The 20,947-nt window shown below is 34.6% G+C and overlaps 1 protein-coding gene across 14 annotated transcripts in view; it reads right to left on the minus strand.

The window, feature by feature from the left end:
* Window positions 1–20,947, minus strand: part of MYO6 (myosin VI) — a 135,067-nt gene that overhangs the window by 41,419 nt on the left and 72,701 nt on the right. For all 14 annotated transcript variants that reach the window (XR_006740057.1, XM_045573043.1, XM_045573044.1 and 11 more), the window contains 8 exons: window positions 20,744–20,799; window positions 18,427–18,524; window positions 17,936–18,100; window positions 14,062–14,142; window positions 10,636–10,816; window positions 5,476–5,620; window positions 4,463–4,620; window positions 1,910–2,001 (listed from right to left, as the gene is read on the minus strand). Coding sequence is in view for 13 of the 14 variants with exons in the window: in XM_045573043.1 (XP_045428999.1) it covers window positions 1,910–2,001; window positions 4,463–4,620; window positions 5,476–5,620; window positions 10,636–10,816; window positions 14,062–14,142; window positions 17,936–18,100; window positions 18,427–18,524; window positions 20,744–20,799 (976 nt within the window). In the remaining variant the exon portion in view is untranslated. The remainder of the gene's footprint in view (window positions 1–1,909; window positions 2,002–4,462; window positions 4,621–5,475; window positions 5,621–10,635; window positions 10,817–14,061; window positions 14,143–17,935; window positions 18,101–18,426; window positions 18,525–20,743; window positions 20,800–20,947) is intronic.

Here is a 20,947-nt window from a genome sequence, read left to right on the forward strand (position 1 = left end):
CAACTACTTTGGGGGCTGGGAAACATACAAACATCAGGGAAGCAAAAGCCTTGCTCCTAAAGCCAAATGAAATAAAAAAAATTCACCCTGGCTGGTATTGACAAGTGGGTAGGGCATCATTCTCTCTCTTCTCTTGCACCAAAGGGTCACAGGTATGATTCCCAGGCAAAGGTATGCATGAGCGCATGTGGGTAGCAACTAATTGATGTGTTTCTCTCTCATCAATGTTTCTCTCTCTCTCCCCCTCCCTTCCACTCTCTCTAAAAAAATAAAAATAAAAAATCAATGGAAAAATATCCTCAGGTGAGGTTAACAACAACAAAAAATTTTAAATTTCCAGCAAAACATATGATTTACATATGTGTAAATGTTCCCTCCTGCAGATAAGCACACTTTTCTGGAAATATAGAGAGTAGCTATACACAAATACAGAGTTCTGTGTATGAGCATTCAAAGACCAGAGCTTTGTAACATTTGTAGCCATTTTAAAGTCAAATCTGTCAGTAGAATAAACCAGGAGCCAGCACATTTTTTTTTTTTTGTAAAGGGCCAGACAGCAAATATATTCAGTTGAGAGCCAAATTGTCTCTGTCACAATCACTCACTCAGTATGCCACTGTAGTATGTAAGCACCCCTATATAACAGGAAAGGAAGAAGTAGGAAAGGAAGAATTAGGGTATGTTGAGTGAGAAGCATACAGATAAGACTTTGCATAGTAACGGAAGAACATAAACATGTTCGGAGAAACTATTTTAACTGGTAAGTACTTGTTTTATTTGTTTATTTATGTCCTAATAGGTTTAAGTATGGTATACAGACAAGTAAAGATATAAAAGCTGGGATGTGCTGGGAAACCTATAAAGACAAAAACATAATGAAAATGTGGAAAAGGTGAAATGGGAGTAGAAAAGAAAATCTTTCACACTTCCAGCTCAGATACAGTGGAGAACAGAACTTAGAACTTAGGAAGTGCTGACATGAGAGAACACAGTGCTGGGGGCAGCAGCCAGGAAGGTGGGCTCAACCTGCAGAGGTCACTGCTCTGGGAATCTCTTCATCTGTAAAGTAAGGGGCTGGCCTAGATTACTTCTGAGTTGTCTCTAACTCCACTACCTCTACTCAGTAAAACACACCTCAAAGAGCTCAAGGAAGGAAAGTCCAGGGTATTGGTAGGAAAATACTGAAGAATTCAAATACAAGGGAGGAAATGATGCGCCTTATCACAAATCAACTGACCCTGTACTCACTCTGTACTCTACACAATTATAAAGTAACGTTCCAGCACTCGAGATTGTGTCAGCTGTGCCCAAAGCTGGCTACCACAAGGAAGTTCCTTATGGGACCAGAGGTGATGTCAGGCCAAAGACACACTGTTCACGGGTGACTAACGGTACACAAGACAGCGTGGCAAGGACAGCACTGCCCCGAGGCCCACCAGGCCAGTGGCCCCACTGAACCTCCTAATGTGGCGGCTTTCCTGCCCCACACACAGAGAGGGCAGGAGGTAGCGGAAAGGGCAGAAGCAGGTGACCCAGAGGAAGGGTGGGAGATGCTAGCTATGGGCAGGGACAAAAGTTGACTGGCAGTGGCAGAAGTAAAGACAACAGAAACAGAAAAAGAAACAAGCAGAATTTTAAGTCTAGTAAAGGTCACTAGTAAGAAGCAATAGATGTCCACTTATGAAGAGGTGCCAGTGAGGGTTTTATTGGGTCCCTAGGCTTCAACCTACCAACAACACTTCTGACGTGCCTGAGCAACGCTAAGCCACTGGGACCAATGCAGGGCAGCCCTGATTCCCTGCCACCTTACATCACACCCCATCAAGCAGGATAACTTCAGCATGCCTCTGTTCCTTGAAACTTAAGCCAGCTTAATGTAGTTAGTAAATTTAGACTGTAATGTAGTTACCTCCTTCAGAATCCTTTCGTTGAAAAACTGTTGAAGTTTTTCATTGCAATAGTTGATGCAAAATTGCTCATAACTGTTATGTTCAAAGTACTCTGAAAACATAAAACCAGAAGCAAGAGTCATCATCAGATCAACCTCATATTAATAAATTTATCTTAGGATAACATTTTATTTTATCAATGCTTAATTTAAGATTAGGTTAAAAAAAATAGATAAGAATATTTCTATACTCTGCAAATGCTCTTGTTTCAAGACCTAAATTTTATTAGTCCTTAAAATTAAGTGTTAAAAATACCCTGCTGCTGAAACCGATTTGGCTCAGTGGATAGAGCGTCAGCCTGTGGACTGAAGGGTCCCAGGTTCAATTCTGGTCAAGGGCATGTACCTTGGTTGCGGGCACATCCCCAGTAAGAGGTGTGCAGGAGGCAGCTGATCTATGTTTCCCTCTCATCGATGTTTCTAACTCTCTATCCCTCTCCCTGCCTCTCTGTAAAAAATCAACAAAATATATTTTTTTAAATACCCTGCTTAAGAAAAATATGTTTGTCAGATGAGATGTCATATCAAAAGATATAAAACATAACTTTTAACATAACTTAAGCACAGGTGTTAAAGTAATCTAAATTAAAGAAAATTACTTAAAATGCAAGTGTTTCAGATTTTTTTTCTGTGTAATTTGTAAAACTACAGTTATAAAAAAGTTATGGATACTAACTCATTTCTAAAATTAAGGGATTGTATTACATTATTGCCAAGATCCCTGCAGCTCAAAATGCTATGCTTCTGTATATTGTCTGTACTACACTAAAACTGTTAACAGACCAGGAAACAAAATGTCTGAAGACCGTGAAATCTTAAGTCAGTGATAAGTATTTCTCTACCCTTGAACAAAAGGTAATGACTTATACATTTTTAAATAAGTATCACATTATAAAAAATCTTGCCCTTCTCAAAATGTAAACATTCAGACCTTCCCTTGGCAAAGGTAAGCAAACTCTAAGGAGAAAACAGCACTCACACTCAGTCAAAAGGAACACCCAACCCGATAAAGCCCAATATAAAAACAGTCATATTTACTCTGAGATTCTTACAACACAGTCATTCAGGACAAAGTAGCTTTTAGACGTTAGTGACTCATTCCATTGTTGGATGCACAGCTCTGCAATTGTTCTCAAATATTTATCTTGACATATTATTCATTTAGTGGCAACTAATTGGAAGTAGCTATCTGTTGACCATTAACACTAATGATGAATTTTTACACATAGTAATAAGGTCAGTCTATACGCTAGGTCAGCCTGTACCCAGATCTCCACTGCCGTCAACAGTTTTAATGACTTAGTTCTCTTAATAGTAGCACTCAAGACTTCACCTTCACTCAGTTGCATTCATGTAAGAAAACAGAGGTAAATATCTCCTAACTATAGCAGGTCCTTGAATAAATTTATTTTGTTATAACTCTGAAGAAAAAAAGTTAATTTACAGCCAGGGCTAATATCTCTATGGAGTTTGCCCATTTCACTCATGTCCGTGTGAGTTTTCTCTGGGTACTTTGGTTTCCTCTTACATCCCAAAGCTGGACACATGAGGGTAACTGAGACTAAATTGCCTCGGTCTGAGTGAGGAGAGGTGGGAGGGTTGTGAGTGCGCCCAGTGACGGAACGGTGTCCTGTCCAGGGAGTGTTTCCACCTTGTATCCTGAACTGCCAAGATAGACTCTGGCCACTCGTGCCCCTGAACTGGACTAAGTGGTTTGGAAAATAATCCTCTTACTTGTTTTTATTCATCTTTCTTAAATGTATGCATAGCTCACATTTATTTCCATGTTTAACATTAGAAGTGATTGGGGTCTTTATTTAGAATTTTGGTAATGCTTTTGTTACCAGAAATAGGCTTAGGAACTTAATTCTTATTTATATCAATCAGCCTATAGTAAAACTGGTTTTGTTATATATCTTGTAGCTTCAAGTCAGTTTCCAAAAACCTATTGATGATCTTAAATGAGGACTTACTGTATAGTACTTTCAATCAACATGTTTTAATTTTAGCAGAATTTTACCAAAACCCATGAATCTTTCTTTCTTATTTTTTAGCATAAGCTTCCTATTTAAATATTGTGAAATGAAATGTAGGTAAGGACATACAAATGAAAACTCATCAAGCAAAAGGTATTATAAGGGAAAAAGTCACTTTTTCAACTTTAAATATGTGTGAAAAGCTGAAGCCAGTTTGGCTCAGTGGTAGAGCATCCGTCTGCGGACTGAAAGGTCCCAGGTTCGATTCCGGTCGAGGGCATGTACATTGGTTGCGGGCATATCCCCGGTGGGGGGATGCAAGAGGCAGCTGGTCAATGTTTCTCTCTCATCGATGTTTCTAGCTCTCTATCTCTCTCCCTTCCTCTCTGTAAAAAATCAATAAAATCTGTTTTAAAAATAAATAAAATAAAATTATAAATATATATATATATATATGTGTGTGTGTGTGTGTGTGTGTGTGTGTGTGTAAAAAAAATCAAACAGTTAACTACAAACACGTAAATGAAACTATGCTTACCAAAACCAGCAATATCTAGGACTCCAATAAAGTAGGATGATGTTTCAAAAGGGAAACACTGATTTACTCTGTTTACCACATGATCAAAAAGATGGCTGTACACAGTCTTTGCCAAGGCATCCCGGGCGTTGTTGGCTTGCTCCACTTTCAGGGGTACCCTATAAAAGAAGACCATATCAGTGAGAATTCTTCATAGCACTGAATTGTGAAAATAATGCCAGAAAACCAAAGATCAAAGGATACCTACACATTATTTTCCTATCATTTGTAATTTCCTCTAAATGAAGAATCCTAAATGTAAGGGGGAATTCCATTTGCCAACTGTTTTACTAAAGCAAGTTCTACTTAACAGAAATTTTAGTATATGCCATTTGCAAGGAAAAACACTTTTAAAATAAAGTGATCGGCTGTCTTATGAAATTAAATGATGATGATGATTGCACAACTTTGTAAATATACTAAAAATCATTACATTTCACAATTTAAAAGAGTAAATTAACTCAAAACATATAGTTTTGAAAAAAAATTTAGTGACCTGTCGCTTAAAACAAATTTATTAACACAATTAGCTCACATAGGGTGGGACCAGAGTAGCTTAATAGTTGTTCCAAAAATTTTTAATTATATGGAAAAATCATACAATTAGTAACTAATAATACAATAAGAAGCTGTTTCATGTACTCACAACTGTAAACCTGCTATAGCCCCACCCTGTATTTTCATAGTTGTACAAAAGTAAACCCCTCTCCTACCTTATAAATTCCCAAACTGTGCCACACCATATATCTGTAAGGAACACCTTTAAGAGCTATAAAGTCAAGGTCAATTTTTATGATGGATTACTGTGGTGAAATGCACAGAATTTTGATCTACTAAGTATATGTTTTAGAACATTATAATGAAAAGAGTGAATTATAAATAAAGATGAACTTTAAACCCGTGTTCTCAAAAAATTTTTTCCTTGACAAACCCCATGGCAAGATTTTTATAGAGCAATGAGTTGAGGAACTTACTTTATAACTGTTCCTTTGGTGCCCCCTGCTGTTGTTAGCATGACTCTTGTAGTTAAACTTACTCGAAGATCATCTTGATCCAAACCCAGTAATTCAGCACAATATTCCAAAGACTGAGTCGATTTATTCTTCAGATTACAACCTCCTAATAAAAATATATTTTAATTTGAAATTAATAAACATTACGTAAACCAGATAGATATTCAAGACCCATTTCTTAGAAGTATACTTCACTTATATAAAACTATGGAATAGACAAGGCTCATTTACTAAAATACTAATGATGAATTATAATCCTTGTTTATATATTAAATATCTGGAGAAATATAGTACCTTACCATTAAAATTCATATGACTCTAAAAAACTTCAAGGAATAATTTTAGTGGCAAATGTTGTAAAGCACTTTAGTAAGTTGGTGTGTGTGTGTATGTGCATCTATGAGCTCATACTGCTTGGGGACAGAGGAAAGAATGAAGAGACAACTGCTATAGCCTGTACACTCTATCTACAGACTTCTGTTTGTGGAGGCTATTTTAAAAAGTGTTACATAGGAAGAGAGTAAACTATGGTGCTGTAGACTCTGGGTTGATATGGCCCTAAAACTTTTCAGCTGTGTGACCCTAAACAAGTTTCTTATTCTCTGTGCTCAGTTTCCTCATCCATATATAAGGATAACTGTACTTACCTAATAAAGTTTTCTATAAAAAGATTAATAGTAAAATTGCATATGGAGTTAGAATAGTGCCTAGTACACAGAAATCACTATATAAAGGTTAACTATTATCTTTATTATTAATATTTATTAACAAATATTTTACCAATTTTTAAAGTTTATTACGTTTCTAAATTTTTTATTTCAAGACTTATTTGAAAATGAATATGAGAATCATGATGAGAATTTTATCGTAACATGTTAGTAAACTATTAAATAGACAGGACTCAGGAACAACAGACCATGAGATCTTATATGAGTAGAAGTGGTCAAGACAATTCATTGGGGAAATAATAGTTTTTCAACAAATGGCCCTAGAAAAACTGGATATTCATATAAAAAAGAATAAAGATGGACACCTACTTCACACCATACACAATAATAACTCAAAATGAGTCAAAGACCAAAATATAACCTAAAACTATTAAGATCTTAGGAGAATACACAATAAAAATCTTCATGACACTGCAGTAGGTAATGGTGTTTCAGATAAGACAACAAAAGCACAAGCAACAAAAGAAAAAAAATAAACTGAATATCATCTAAAAAATAATGTTTGTATTTAAAAAAACAGTATCCAAGAATTGAAAAGCTAACCCACAGAATGAGAGAAAACATTTGCAAATTATGTATCTGGTAAGAAATTTATATCTAGGATATATTCACTAAAACAGGTACAACTTGATAATAAAAGAACAACCCAGCCCTAACCGGTTTGGCTCAGTGGATAGAGTGTTGGCCCGCGGACTGAGGGATCCCAGGTTCGATTCCAGTCAAGGGCATGTACCTTGGTTGTGGGCACATCCCCAGTAGGGAGTGTGCAGGAGGCAGCTGATAGCTGTTTCTCTTGTTTCTATCTCTCTATCCCTCTCTCTTTCCTTCTCCCTTCCTCTCTGTAAAAAATCAATAAAATATATATATATTTTTAAAGACAACCCAATAAATGGACAAAATATATGAATTGACATTTTTTTAAAAAAAAGGTATAAAAATGGCCAATAAAGACATGAAAGTTGTTCAACATCTTGAGCCATCAGGAAAATGCAAACAAAATCCACAATGAGGTAAATACTTCACACTCACTATGAAGGCTACACTCTGACAAACAAAGACAGTGTTAGTAAGGATGTGAAGAAACAGGAACCTTCCATACACTACTGATGAGAGTGTAAACTGGTAACTATTTTGAAAAACAGTCTGACAGTTCCTCAAAAAGTTAATCATAGAGTTACCCTAGGACTCAACAATTCCAGCCTCAGCATATACCCAAGAGAAATAAAAACACGTCCATGCAAAAATTTGAACACGAATATTTATAGCAGCATTATTCATAATAGCCAAAGTTGGAAACAACCCAAATGTTCATCAAATGATGAATGGGTAAACAAAACTTGGCATATCCATATAATGGAATATTACTCAGCGGTAAAAAGAAATATAGACACAAAAATAAAGTTACAAAAGACCACAGTAAATATGATGATTCAATAAATATGAAATGTGGTAACAGACAAATTGAAAGAGCCAGAAGTTAGAATAATGGTTGCTTAAGGCTGAGGGGTTTGTGAGGGAATGTGGTGGGGAGGTACTGCTAAAGGGTATGGAATTTCTTTTTTGTGCTTGCAATGCTCTAAGACTGATTGGGGTTATAGATGCACAACACCGAGTATAGTAAAAACCATTGAATTGTACACTTTGCATGGGTAAATTGTATGGTATGAATTATATTTCAATAAAGCTATTTAAAAAAGAAGGGAGAGAATACTTAAATGTATTAAACCTCTAACTCTATTAAAATAACCTTACTGCTCATTTTTAGTTTCTACACACATATGCATTATCTAAAACTATGTAACTGAAAAAAGTTAATAATTCATCAATAATTCATTAACTTCCTTAAAAAGTTCTCTTTTACTATTTTGCAAAGATTCTTACATATTTCCAGGAATTGTGTAAAGCTAATGTAACAAAATATTTATTTTTAAAGTTTTAAGAAGGTAAAATACTGTAAAATAATGTAGGTTTTCATGTTATTCCCCTTCCCAAGACGAACTTCTTTGAACATTTAAAAAAAATATTATAATAACATATAATTTTGCTATGTGGAATTTAAAAAGCACAGAAAGTTCAAATAGGTTTTTTTGTTTGTTTGTTTGTTTTTGCATTTCCATCATGAAAAAGCTTTTCACTAACAGTGTCTTCTAAAAATCTCCTGGAGAATATTTTTTTCTAATAAAATAATTGCAAAAATATTCACAGCTTTCTCAGGTTGTGAAAATGCCAAAATTGAGCTATTTAGTGGGAGAAAAATCAATTTTAATTAGACAGAAACCATTTAAGTCTATAGGAAAAGTCATAGGAAGGATGAAGAGTAACATACTCAAATCTTAGCTATTAAAATAAAAATAAACCCTTTTATTATTTGTATTAATTTATTGCCTCATTCCAATCTTCTCAGCTTTCTGCTCATTTTCCTTTCAACTGAAAAAAAAATTGAAAAGAAAAACAAAAGATAATGTAAATATGTGTTATGTGCCTTTTGACCGTTTAAGTGCTATTCAACTAACTATTGTAGATCATGCCCCATTTATGATTCTCTGCATACATTTGCATCTTCTACCTCAGGACCCCTAAAACAATTCCAAAGTGTACCTAATATTCTAAATTGTTTTTGTGTTACTTAGTGCTCCCACATGCTCCCTTGGTATAACAATGACACAGAGGATATGAAATGTGTTTTAACGTTAATTACATTTTCAAAATAAATGTTAAAAATCCCTCAAAAAAACTAATAAAAATTTAATTCACACTAACAACATACCTGGTTTTGCGTACTTCTTCTCATTTTAAACTGGAAGTAATCTGTATTTTTATTTTCCTTATTCATTAAAAATACTTATAGTGTGATTATTATATGTCAGAGAGAAGTAGTCACATCATTTTACAAATATTTAACTCACTTATTCCTCTCTTTAACATGAGGTGGGGACTGCTGTTGTCCAGTACACAGGTAAAGAACTGAGACAGGTAAAGAACTGAGACATGGAGAAGTTCCTGGCCCAAGGTCACACGGGTAGTTAACACAGGGTGAACCGTCTGCTTCAGGAGCACATGCCATTAAACACTATGCTACATCTGATGCTACGGACTTCCCAGCATCACAGGACATTAAATCTGTATGTCATTAAGGCTGTGTCTATTTGAATCTGCTCATTCACAGATCATCACGTTTGGGAAGGTCAGTGACTAGGGGCAAAGAGGGAAAATTAACTGAGTTATTTCAACATGGGTAGCACTTGGCTCTCATATCAACAATTTCATTAACAACCATTTTACACAGGTTGTGCATGTGTAAAATGGCGATAATGTCCCCCATTATCTTTATCAAGTTTAGGGTATGATTATGACGTTTATGATGAAACACTGTCTGTATAGAGTCTTGCACACAGAAGGCACATTTTTAAATGTCCCTTTTTCCTCACCTTTATGCCCCTTCCCTATATACATACTATTGCTAGATATTACATTTTAAGAGCACTTCTCATGAATTATTTCATTATTTTACAAATGAAAAAAACAAGGCTCAGAGAGTTTCTGGGATCTGACACCAAAGCCCCAGGTATTGACTCCTTTATGGAATGGTGCTTTCAATATTTTTAACTCAGTGTAAGATTTTTAAATAATGTGTTTATGGAGGCATTACCTGCCTTTTTTGCTAATGTCAGATTTTAGGCTTTGCTGCCAGCAGTCTCTATCACAACTACTCTGCCACTGCAGCACAAAAGAGGGACGCACAAGGCGTAAGTGAAATGGGTGTGGCCGTGTTCTAACAACACTGCATTTATTGTACTAAAACAAGCAGCTGGTCAGGTTCAGCCATGGGCCATAGTTTCCCAACCCCTGTACTCACAGAACAAATTTAAGAGTGTATAAGAATTCTTAAGGCTATATATCAAGAGACTTGAAAAGTTACTATCATGCATGCACTTAAATGCTCTTTTCAATATGCACAAAGTTCAACCTATTTTAATTTCTTAGTAATAAAATATATGGGCTTTTATGTATTAAATTGCCCTAATTAACTGAGCCAAATTTAAATCAATGAGCCTAAAAAAATGTCAAAATACCTTAACAGATGGTAGAGAATTATTCTGTTCATTTATTGGGAAAGTATATTATCAGCTGAAAAATGTTATTAAATATGACCCTGGCAGTTACTTGTCCTTCATAAAGTGAGTGTATTCCTCATCAGAACTAATAGTGACAGTCGATGCAGCATCCTTCATTTGTATGACTCACCAATCAACAGCAAATTCTAGAAATTTCAGGGTATTAACAAACCTGCACATGGGTTCAATTTACATCTTACAGAGAAATGACAGAACCTCTAGTTTTATTTAAAAAAAAAAAAAAAAAAAAAAGGAAACAAAAAAACCCACAAAGATACCTGAAGTGCTTCCAGCTTCCTCAAAATCAATATTTCCAAGGTGAAGGACACCAGCTACTACCCGGAACAAATCAAGCTTTTCTTCATCATCCAAACCAATCTTTTTCATGGCTGTGCACATTCTATTGAAATCTCCATGGTCATCTAACAAAGGATCCTTCAAGGAACCTGCTTTAAGATACTATAAAATAAGACGACATCAATTAGTTGCATTCTACATTATTTAAGCATACTAAAAAAAACATTACACAAAATCTACTGCACTATATAACATGCAAAAATAAAATGTGCTGACAGAAAAACTTCAATATTCTAACATTCAAAAACTGAATGGCTACACAAAGTGTACACAGAATCTCTCTGTATAATTCTTTCAACTGCATTTGAATAAATATTTCAGTCAAAAATGGAATAAGAACCCTAGCTGGTTTAGCTCAGTGGGCAGAGCGTCTCCCTGTGGACTGAAAGGTCCAAGGTTCTATTCCAGTCAAGGGCATGCAGGAGGCAGCCAATCAATGATTATCTCTCATCATTGATGTTGCTCTCTCTCTCTCTTCCTCTCCTTTCCTCTCTAAAATCAATTTAAAAATATTAAAAAACAGATTGTTTTCCAATTTAATTACCATATAACTCTAAAGCATATAATGCTAGGGTATTAGATAAAAATAGAAATTTAGTAAAAAAGAATGGAAGATTAGTGGTTGAAATGAATCAACATGAACCATAGGTCAAAATGAACAAAGGCAAAAAAATTGTAAAAAAAAAAAAAAAAAAAAAAAGTTTTAATCTGTCACTTAGCATTATACCCCTTTAGGTTAACTGCCATCAACTGTACTAATATTCAACAGTAGTAAATAGCGGGCAGGCTAATAAGTTTTCATGGCCTGAGAATGGCTTTTTAAACCTTTCTGTATAAATATAAATGAGATAAAATGTATTAGTAAGCATTATGCTTACTCTAAGAACTTATGCAATGACTGAAAACATTTTAGAAAAAAAATGAAGAGAAAATTTTCTTTCTCTCCTCAAAACAAACAAACATGCATGTAAAACATTCATTTGTTAGAACTTATAACCAACTCAGGAAAAGGAAGGAAAAATCAGGCCTGCAAAAACTAAAAGGAGAAAAACAAAAGTTACTGGGCATAGAAAGGTTGGACTAGAAATTTTCCAGAACTTGAGAATCAATAAGTGAAATTAAACATTAGGTAACAGCATGAGAATTAATTGGCCATTAAAGATGCCTCTGGGACATGTTTCTTCTCCTCCGGTTGCCCACCGCTTCTCAGCTAAAGTTGATTGCCTTCCACAAAATTCTTTAAAATGCTTAATTATGTTTGTGTAAAATTTCTGGAAAATGTCTAGATAAAAAAATTTTATTTTATTTTTAAAAGCAGTAAAGGAAACCATCGCAGGCAGCCAAAGTTAACAGAAAACATAGATCACGCAGAATTTTTAGTCTTGCAATTGAATGGTTACATCATTTAAGAACTGTTCTTAATCAAATGTTAATGAATACGATGCAATTATGAAAGACTAAAAATACTGCATTCACCTAAAAATTGCACACAGCTTAAAGACACTCAAATGGAACTAGGCAAAGTATTCTAATTAGTCAAAATGATCACCTCATCCTCCTGATAAAGAAGACATAAAAAGTAATTTAAACATATTAATTCATTGTTCAATTACATATCTCTATAAACAATAATATAAATACGATTCCTAACAAAGTTTGCTGACATTAGAATCAGAAAGAGTACATTTTCTTCATAGGAGAGTACCATGTTACTCTTTAAAGAGTAAAATCCAATTTTCTTTCCTCTCTACTCAGATTACTCCATGCTAAAGGAAATGTCTCCATTATCTTAGTAAAAAGAATATAATTTCTATATTTTTATGATGCCTTATTAACACATAGATTATCATGATAAAGTAGGATCTATACTAATAAAAGGGTAATATGCTAATTAGACCAGATATCTTCCGGACAACATGCCAAACGTCCTTCTGGACAAAGCCAAGATGGCGGGGCCGAGGAAGAGGCGGTTAGGGGCAATCAGGCCATCAGGGGAGAGCAGTTAGGAGGATTAGGCTGGCAGGGGAGAGCAGTTAGGGGCATCCAGGCCAGCAGGGGAGAGCAGTTAGGGTTCCCAGGCCAGCAGGGGAGGGCAGTTAGGGGTGCCCATGTCGGCAGGGGAGGGCAGTTAGGGGCAATCAGGCAAACAGGCAGAGTGGTTAAGGGCTATCAGGCAGGTAAGCAGTTAGGAGCCAGCGGTCCCAAACTGCGAGAGGGATGTCTGACTGCTGGTTTATCAGATTGGAGAGGGTGCAGGCCAGGCTGAGGGACACACCCCCCATGCACGAATTTCATGCACCGGGTCTCTAGTATCATAATAAACATTAATGTTACTTCTTAAAGTTCCAACCATGGATGTAACAAACTAAAATTTATATACGTCGTTCAGACATCTGGGTCTAAAATGATAGCTAAAATGTCAACTTAAAAATTAATTGCTTAGAATTCAAAATACTGAGAATTTTCATTGCTTTCTGTTCTTTTCCATGAATATAATAAAGACATAATTCATCTCACTCATTTTGAAAGGTGTCAAAAGCATCTGACTCTCAAATGCAGAAGCATTAAAAACTGAGTACAATAAAAACCATGTTCAATTAAGTGCTCAATATAAATATCTCAATAAAGTTAATAAAGACAATATGACTAGTCCTTACAATTAATCCTGACTTTGTATTTTACAATTTAAACTCATTGAGTAGATACAGATTAATACCACTTATTACATACATACATATTAAAATGTATAAGTGTTATAATAAATTTTTAGATTAAGGATTTAATGTTCTTTAAATAATACTTAATGGTATAATTATAAATACTTACTTTTAGAAATGTAATAATTAAAGCCTATATACAAAAATTTTTATAACATATTACAGAAATTATATATCTCTATAAACAATAATGTTTTAAAGAGAAATACAATAATATATAAGCACTAATTCACAATAATGTCTACCACAAAGCTTATTTCTGCCTTGAAGTAGGCAATTATAAAAGATATATTTTATACTTAATCTCAAGTGGGTAATATGAGAGCAAGTTTCAAAAATATTAACAAAGGATAATTCTTAGGCAATTCAACATCGTCTTGCTGCAAAAACAGAACAAGAGGAGAGCAGTGCAGGAGCCAGAACCTGAAGCTCTGCAGATACCGGCATAGGATCAAGTACTACATACCCTCTAGAGAGGCTTGGATGAGTATTTACTTTTCAAAAGTACAAGCCTAAAAGAAATCTTATGTGGGCTCCAAAATACATATTTTGCACAATTTAAAAAATACATATTTTAGCACAATTTGGGGGGTATTAAAGATTTTAATTTTTTTTTAAAGTGTACTATACCTCAGGACTTTTTCTGTTCTGCAAAATTTGCTTGTCAGTTTCCTTGTTAGCAAAGTATCTAGTGCAGCCTCGGTTTAAATACTATAACAAAGAAATATAAAATATAATTAACAAGTATGATCCTCAGGAAAATAGTTCAGGAGACAACACAACTTATCAAGTAGCGGTAACCATAAAGAATCTCTAAACCTAACCTCTCACGGAAAATCAGTACTTCTATAAAAGCATTTTACTCCTACTAATCAAACCAGGGATATTGAAAATCCCAATTCCTCACAGTACATTACATTTTACGATTAACACGAAAATCAATACCATAAAGCTTTTCTATATTTAAAGGGCAGCAATTTAAAATATTCACAGTGTCAAATCTTCATACCTACTACAGATAATAATGAAAATCACCTTCTTACTAAATGTGTAAAAGAGTCTCAAACAATTTAAGACCCACACAGTGTGGTTAAATATTTCAGGTAAATAATTAACAAATATTATCTTGGAATTTCTTAATTTTTTATTTTTAGAACTAGTTCTTTAAAACGTGCCTTTCACATTTACCAACAGTTAACACTGACTACACATAAATTATACTACTTGCTATAATAACCTTCATATTCAAATAACAGTTTCAGCTTTTATCTCAAGGATTTTCTTTGTTGCCCAGAAACCTTTTAAAGGCTATGTGCTTTTAAAACATAAAACAAGGGTAATAGTTGGAAGAAAATAATATTACATTGGTCTCAAAGAGAATCTATTACCCACCTTTAAGGGAGTGGAGGTAGGGGCAGGAAGGAAGTGCACATTTTGGAGCAAAATGACAAATTTAAAAAAAAAAAAAAAAAAAAAACAGCTCAACGCCTCTTAAATTAGGTCACTGTGATTCCATTGGCATGTATTCCAAGATTTAAAATACCACATTATATAGATACCAAGGGGGGATATTATAGTATATTTTTAAATAAATTAATATTTTAGGTGATCAGTGCATCCATCTATCTTTCCCCCTCCATTATAATGAAATACTAAAACTGGTAAAAAAAAAAAACGGAAAATGTTGTTAATAAGTTTGTTTTCTACTTTAGAAACTTTGAGGAGAAAATAAAAGAGAAAGGAGGGGGAATATTTAGTAAGATAACAGTAGCTTAAACATACAGCCCAAACAAATGTTTTCTTTGGTAGCAAGAAATGTTTTTATCAATTACTTGGCTATTGGACAGATGAACTTAATATTACAAACTAGGAAATATACTTGTGTCTTCCAAGTTTTCTGTAAATAGAAAGTTGTAACTATTCTTGCAATCCACCTGCATTCAATCAAAGCTTTATATGTGCTTAAGGATCTTTGCAGATGTATTTGGGGGAAAGGCAATGCTGTTCCTCTAGTCTCCCAACACCAAAGGACTCGCTGGTGAAAGAGGAAATCATGCCTTCCAGGTCACACTACAGAGGCAGGAAGCTCTCTGACCTGATAAAGAACTTCAGTAGCTGCCCTCTTAGGATGCCTGCCATTGTGCCAGGAAAATCAGTACGTTCTAGGACATGCAAAAACTATGTGTGCTCACAGCCTCCAAGCAGAACTGCTAGAGTAAGACAAGAGCAGTCACATTACTTTATCGTTAACTCATTGAGGACAGAGACACTTCATGATTTTTACATTTCATATGATTCACAGTAATTTATATTCCTTCTCTATAAGTCATTGTATAGAAATGCCTCTTCTACTTTCATGAAGATAATGTGGTCAACTAATTGCAAATTCCAATTAATTTGGTGAGTTCTAGAGAAGGCTGAACATTTTAAAGGCATACAAATAGATGTAGTTATAAAGCATTTGGAAACAATTAAGTTTTAAATTTTCCAAGTACACATTAAAAGACACTAATTAAATAAAGAGAAGCTATGATAAATACACATGCACACACACATACACTGATATATATATTTGGCATGATTTTCAAATGGAAGATTCCTGTCCTAAGAGGACTATCAAAATTACCTGGAAAATTTTATACACATTACATTTCTAACCCCCTTCCCAAGACTCCCATATCTCCCTCACAAGGACACTATTTTCTTATTGTTGTTTTTCTTAAAGAATTCTTTATTGTTGAAAGTATTACATATGTCCCCCTTTGACCCTCTCCAGCCCACCTCTGCCTCTCTCCCCCGCCCCAGACCTTCACCACCCTATTGTCTATGTCCATGGGTTATGCATATATGCATAAAGGTCTTTGATTGGTTACATCCATCCACCCACCCTCCCCCATCTTTCCTCTGAGATTTTGCACTCTGTTCCATGTCTCTGGATCAGTTTATTCTGTTACTTAGTCCCACATATGAGTGAGATCATGTGATCTGTATATTTTTCTGACTTATTTCACTTAGCATGATACTCTGCAGATATAGCGACACTATTTTCTAGCTGAAAATTTATAAATTATGCTAGCCATTCCTAGTCACCACTTCCTGAAACTCAATTGTCTTGCGATTCCTGGCACTCACAATTTTCCCTGTACTTCCCTCACAACTCTACTTGAGCTTCCTTTCTTGGGCAACTCTTTATCTGCTCGTCCTCTGCTTTTCTACATTATCCAATCACTCTGGACAATCTCATCTATTCACTGTCATGGTTCTAACTTCCACCAGAGTTCCATCTCCCAAACCTGTCACCCCAGCACTGACACTGATCTTCTGAACATCACTGCTCAGATGATCTATAGATTCCAAATTGAACTCATCCTATATGCTAAATCTTTCATCGACCTTATTAAGGTATTTATATCCACTCAGTTTTCTTAATCAAATTTCTTAATGTTCCTAATCAGACTCTTTCTTCTTCCTACCATAATCAGCCTCCAAGTCCTATCAATATTACCTCATAATATTTTGTATGTCCACTACTCTGTAACCCTGCCCTCCATAAAACAAATTCAGACACCAAGTAATTCTTACTTCAACCAGTAGCCACAGATTCCCAAACAATTTATCCTTCCTTGGCTGTTATTTTAATCCATCTCATCCTCTATTCCCTAAAAGCCAACTCCATATTAAAGCCAGTAGAAAGTATAAATCTGACATCCAATTTTCTACTTAAAGCCCTTAAATAGCTCCTTATTAACTACAGAAGTTCAAACTCTCAAGCATCACCTCCTACCATTTCCTGCCTTACCATTTCCTGCTTTTCTTGGTTCATCTTTTTGCATTTATCAGCAATAACCTTTGCATCTTTCCTTCTGTAGTCAATCCTTGCAAATCCTGCAGGATTCATTCGTTCCAGTAAGCTTTTCCTAAAACCCCAGCATCCTATGCATATCTATTTATCATTTCAAATACATCAGTCAGTGTGTGTGTGTGTGTGTGTGTGTGTGTGTGTGTATGTGTGTGTCCAGACCCTAGGTTGCTCAGAAGCAGAAACTGTTTCATTTATCTTTATAACCTTGGCACAATGTCTGGCACCCACTGGGCAAGCAAAAATATTTGTTGTTTAACTGAATTAAGGAAAATAATCATGAGTCCTTTATTAATATTAATTCAGTGGTCAATTATTATTTTTTTTTTTTACAAAAAGTCAAAGGTAACTTTAAAGCTAACATTACAGAACTAGTACAAATTTCTTATTCAGCTTACATTGATATGGTTATTAACAACTACCCTTTTACCTCTCCATTATATAATTCCTCATAAGGTGTTAGATTATAAAGGCAACGGTAAGTCTAATAGAAATCTACTTAGTACAGAAATTATGTCATGTTACATAAAGCTATCAAAATTTAATGGAAGTTACTCAAAACTATCAAAGTCCACTAAAATAAGTTTTACAGTCAAAGACAATTCAATTTGCAAGTCTTGAATGAAATTTTTTCATCCAACTTACCCGAAAATTATCTGGGGAGCTCAAATGAAGTTTTTCCCTAATATCTTCAGAAGCACCAGCACACAACCTATAAAAGATATGGTAATTCCTCTCCTCTTTGCCTTGAACACAGATCCTAGATTTCTCTAGAAGATAATGGGAAACAAATCCCCCAACAACTGAACTCTAAAAAACAAAACAGAAAGAAGACACATTTTTTGCATGTCAAGTATAACCAATAAATGTTAAAGTATTTATCTTTCCTAATAAATATCTATCAAAAAGGTGGTAATGTTTATCAAAAAAGGGGTAAAACAAGGTAACTAAATGTAAGCTTCAGGTGTTTATAGAGGTCATAGTGTGAACATATATATTATCCCATCTATTTAAAGTACGGTAATAGACACTTAAACAAATTTACCACAAGTTCAAGTACAGTACCAATTCTATTAAGACCCTTGTATTTTTTCAAAAACAACCCCCAAACATATCATCCCCAAACTCACTCTCACCTTTTCATTGAAATGTATTTCTACAAATTTTCCAAATCGACTGCTATTATTGTTGCGAACAGTCTTTGCATTTCCAAAGGCTTCCAAGAGTGGGTTAGCTATTAAAGTAGAAATGAAAATATTCCATCAAAAAACAGCAAAAAGGAAATTTACAAAATATAGCTAAAAATGTTCTCAAGAATATTACATTAAAATTAACATGTAATGCCAATTCCTACAAATATTACTGACTATTCTCTACTCAGGCCTTATTAATGTGTAAGAGATGCGAAAATTAGTCAAAATATATTTAAAAATAAATGTGTTATGAGAAAGACTGAATTTTTTAAAAGTCACTAAATATAATAAAATTTATAATTCAAGTTTTTCAATTATTCCCTACAAATGTTAAGATTTTCATAAGTACATCAGTCCTACTAGAGTAGTGATAATAATATCAAAAGTAACAAACCTTTTGTGACAAAATACAGGCAACAAATTATTAGTTGACTTACTTGTCTAAAATATTTTATCTATAATAATAAAAGGGTAATATGCTAATTAGACTGGGTGTCTTCTGGGCGTCATTCCGGACGTCCTTCCTGACAAAGCTGAGGCTGGAAGGAAATCAGCCCAGATCCCGAGTGCCTACTGGTGGCCAGAGGAAGGAAGCAACCTGGGTCCCAGGTGCTAGAAGGAAGCCAGTGCCGGCAGCTGGTGGAAGGAAGGCCTACTCTTGCACAAATTTAAGTGCAGCAGGCCTCTAGTATATTAATAAAACCTCCAGATTTAACATTTTTACATGCACATCCAACAAAACTAATGAACTACTTTATAGAATTACCTACACAAGGTTCTCAGAACAATAGTTTGTAAATCTCAATAAATAACTGTAAAATTTGTTTTTATTTTATAGACATATCACATCTATAAGGCTACCAGAGCCTATTCTTGTACTCACAAGAGTGTCAACTGTGAACATACCAGACTAGTGTCAATTTTAGTCACATATTCTCCCTCCACCACCTCATAAAGTGCTTCACAATGTCTATCGATAGAGAATTTTTAATGAAATTTTTAAAGTCCATTTCTCTTATTATATACACTAGTTAAAAAAGCTTAACTAGTCTCTAAAAACCCTTTTAAAGATCAGTCCCCAATTTTTTCACTTAGAAAAATAAGCAAGCAAGCATGTAAAACTAAAAGCAATGTTATCACATATACCTCACCTTTCAGGTGGGCAAAAAATGAATGCCCAACATGGTCAACTGACTTGTGGAAGGCCAGATGACTGGCTACTGACAAAAAAGGGACTTAATTATAGGTCTCCCCAACTCCTTTTCAGACTCAACCACCAGTTTTTACTGAAAGATTTAATATAGTAATAAAATATCCAAAAGTAGGATAAGGGCCTCTCCATCAGAAAATTGTATTAATGCTGTTAATGATACACTCATTCCAAATGTCAATTAAAATGGCACCAAAAGATTTCTGTGTCCTGCCAGTTAACATGCGCTATCCTCTCATAAAGGACTGTAGAAATATTTGGAATAATACTTCCCAACTTTTCTCAACTCTAGAGCACTACATGTTGTACAATACATCGTGGATGAAACCAGCCTTGTGTTCAATTCTCAAGCAAGTGTGCACCTCAAGTAAGCAAATCAGAATACTAATTAGTAGTTTATTGAATTAACCCATTACTTGTTTTTTATTTATTTATTTAATTTTAAAGGGTAATTCCCTCACTAAAATAGTAGGTACCTTACAGTGAATATAGCATTACTTATGAGATCCTCATACTTGTGTCACAATACCACAGTGAGAATTGTACGTAAAAAAAACTTAGATCAAGAAATGTGAACCAATTTACAGAGCCTTGCCTTCTAATTGTACTCTTCTGTTAAAATGATCTTCCCCAAAAGCACCTCAATTCCAAATAACCTTCTTGCTCTCTCCTATTTTACAAAAACAAAACAAAAACAAAGTAAAAAACAGGAGGCTCCAGAGCTTCCTGTATTTCTTCCATTCACCCACAAGATGTTTCCTGTATTTCTTTCATTCATCCACTGCTATTTATGGATCATTGATATGCTATGTATCAGGCACTACACCAGAAGTTTGGAATATATAAACACTCCCGCCATCTTAGCATTTACATTGGTGGAGGGGAAGGAGTGACAACAGAGATGAAGTAAATGAGAACATGGTATCTGAGCAAAGATTTGTTGAAGGGAGAACCTTGGGTCTCTGGGAGAACATGCCAGACCACTTAAGAGAGGATTCTCGCATACATATCTAACAACATAAAATAATAATTTTTAAAATTAACAAATACCTTCGACAATTCGATCATCAATATCTTGACCTGTTCCATAGGATTCAGTCAGATATCTGTTTAAAATACAACATAAAAATTTAGATGACAATAAATTATAATTTTAACATTACAATTGTAATATTGTTTAATACATGTAAAATTTAAACCTGGATCTTCATTGTAACTGGTTATCTAAAATAAAAAATTTATGTTTAAATGCAA

The sequence above is a fragment of the Pipistrellus kuhlii genome, unplaced genomic scaffold (genome assembly GCF_014108245.1).
Source record: "Pipistrellus kuhlii isolate mPipKuh1 unplaced genomic scaffold, mPipKuh1.p scaffold_m20_p_5, whole genome shotgun sequence".
Lineage (NCBI taxonomy): Eukaryota > Metazoa > Chordata > Mammalia > Chiroptera > Vespertilionidae > Pipistrellus > Pipistrellus kuhlii.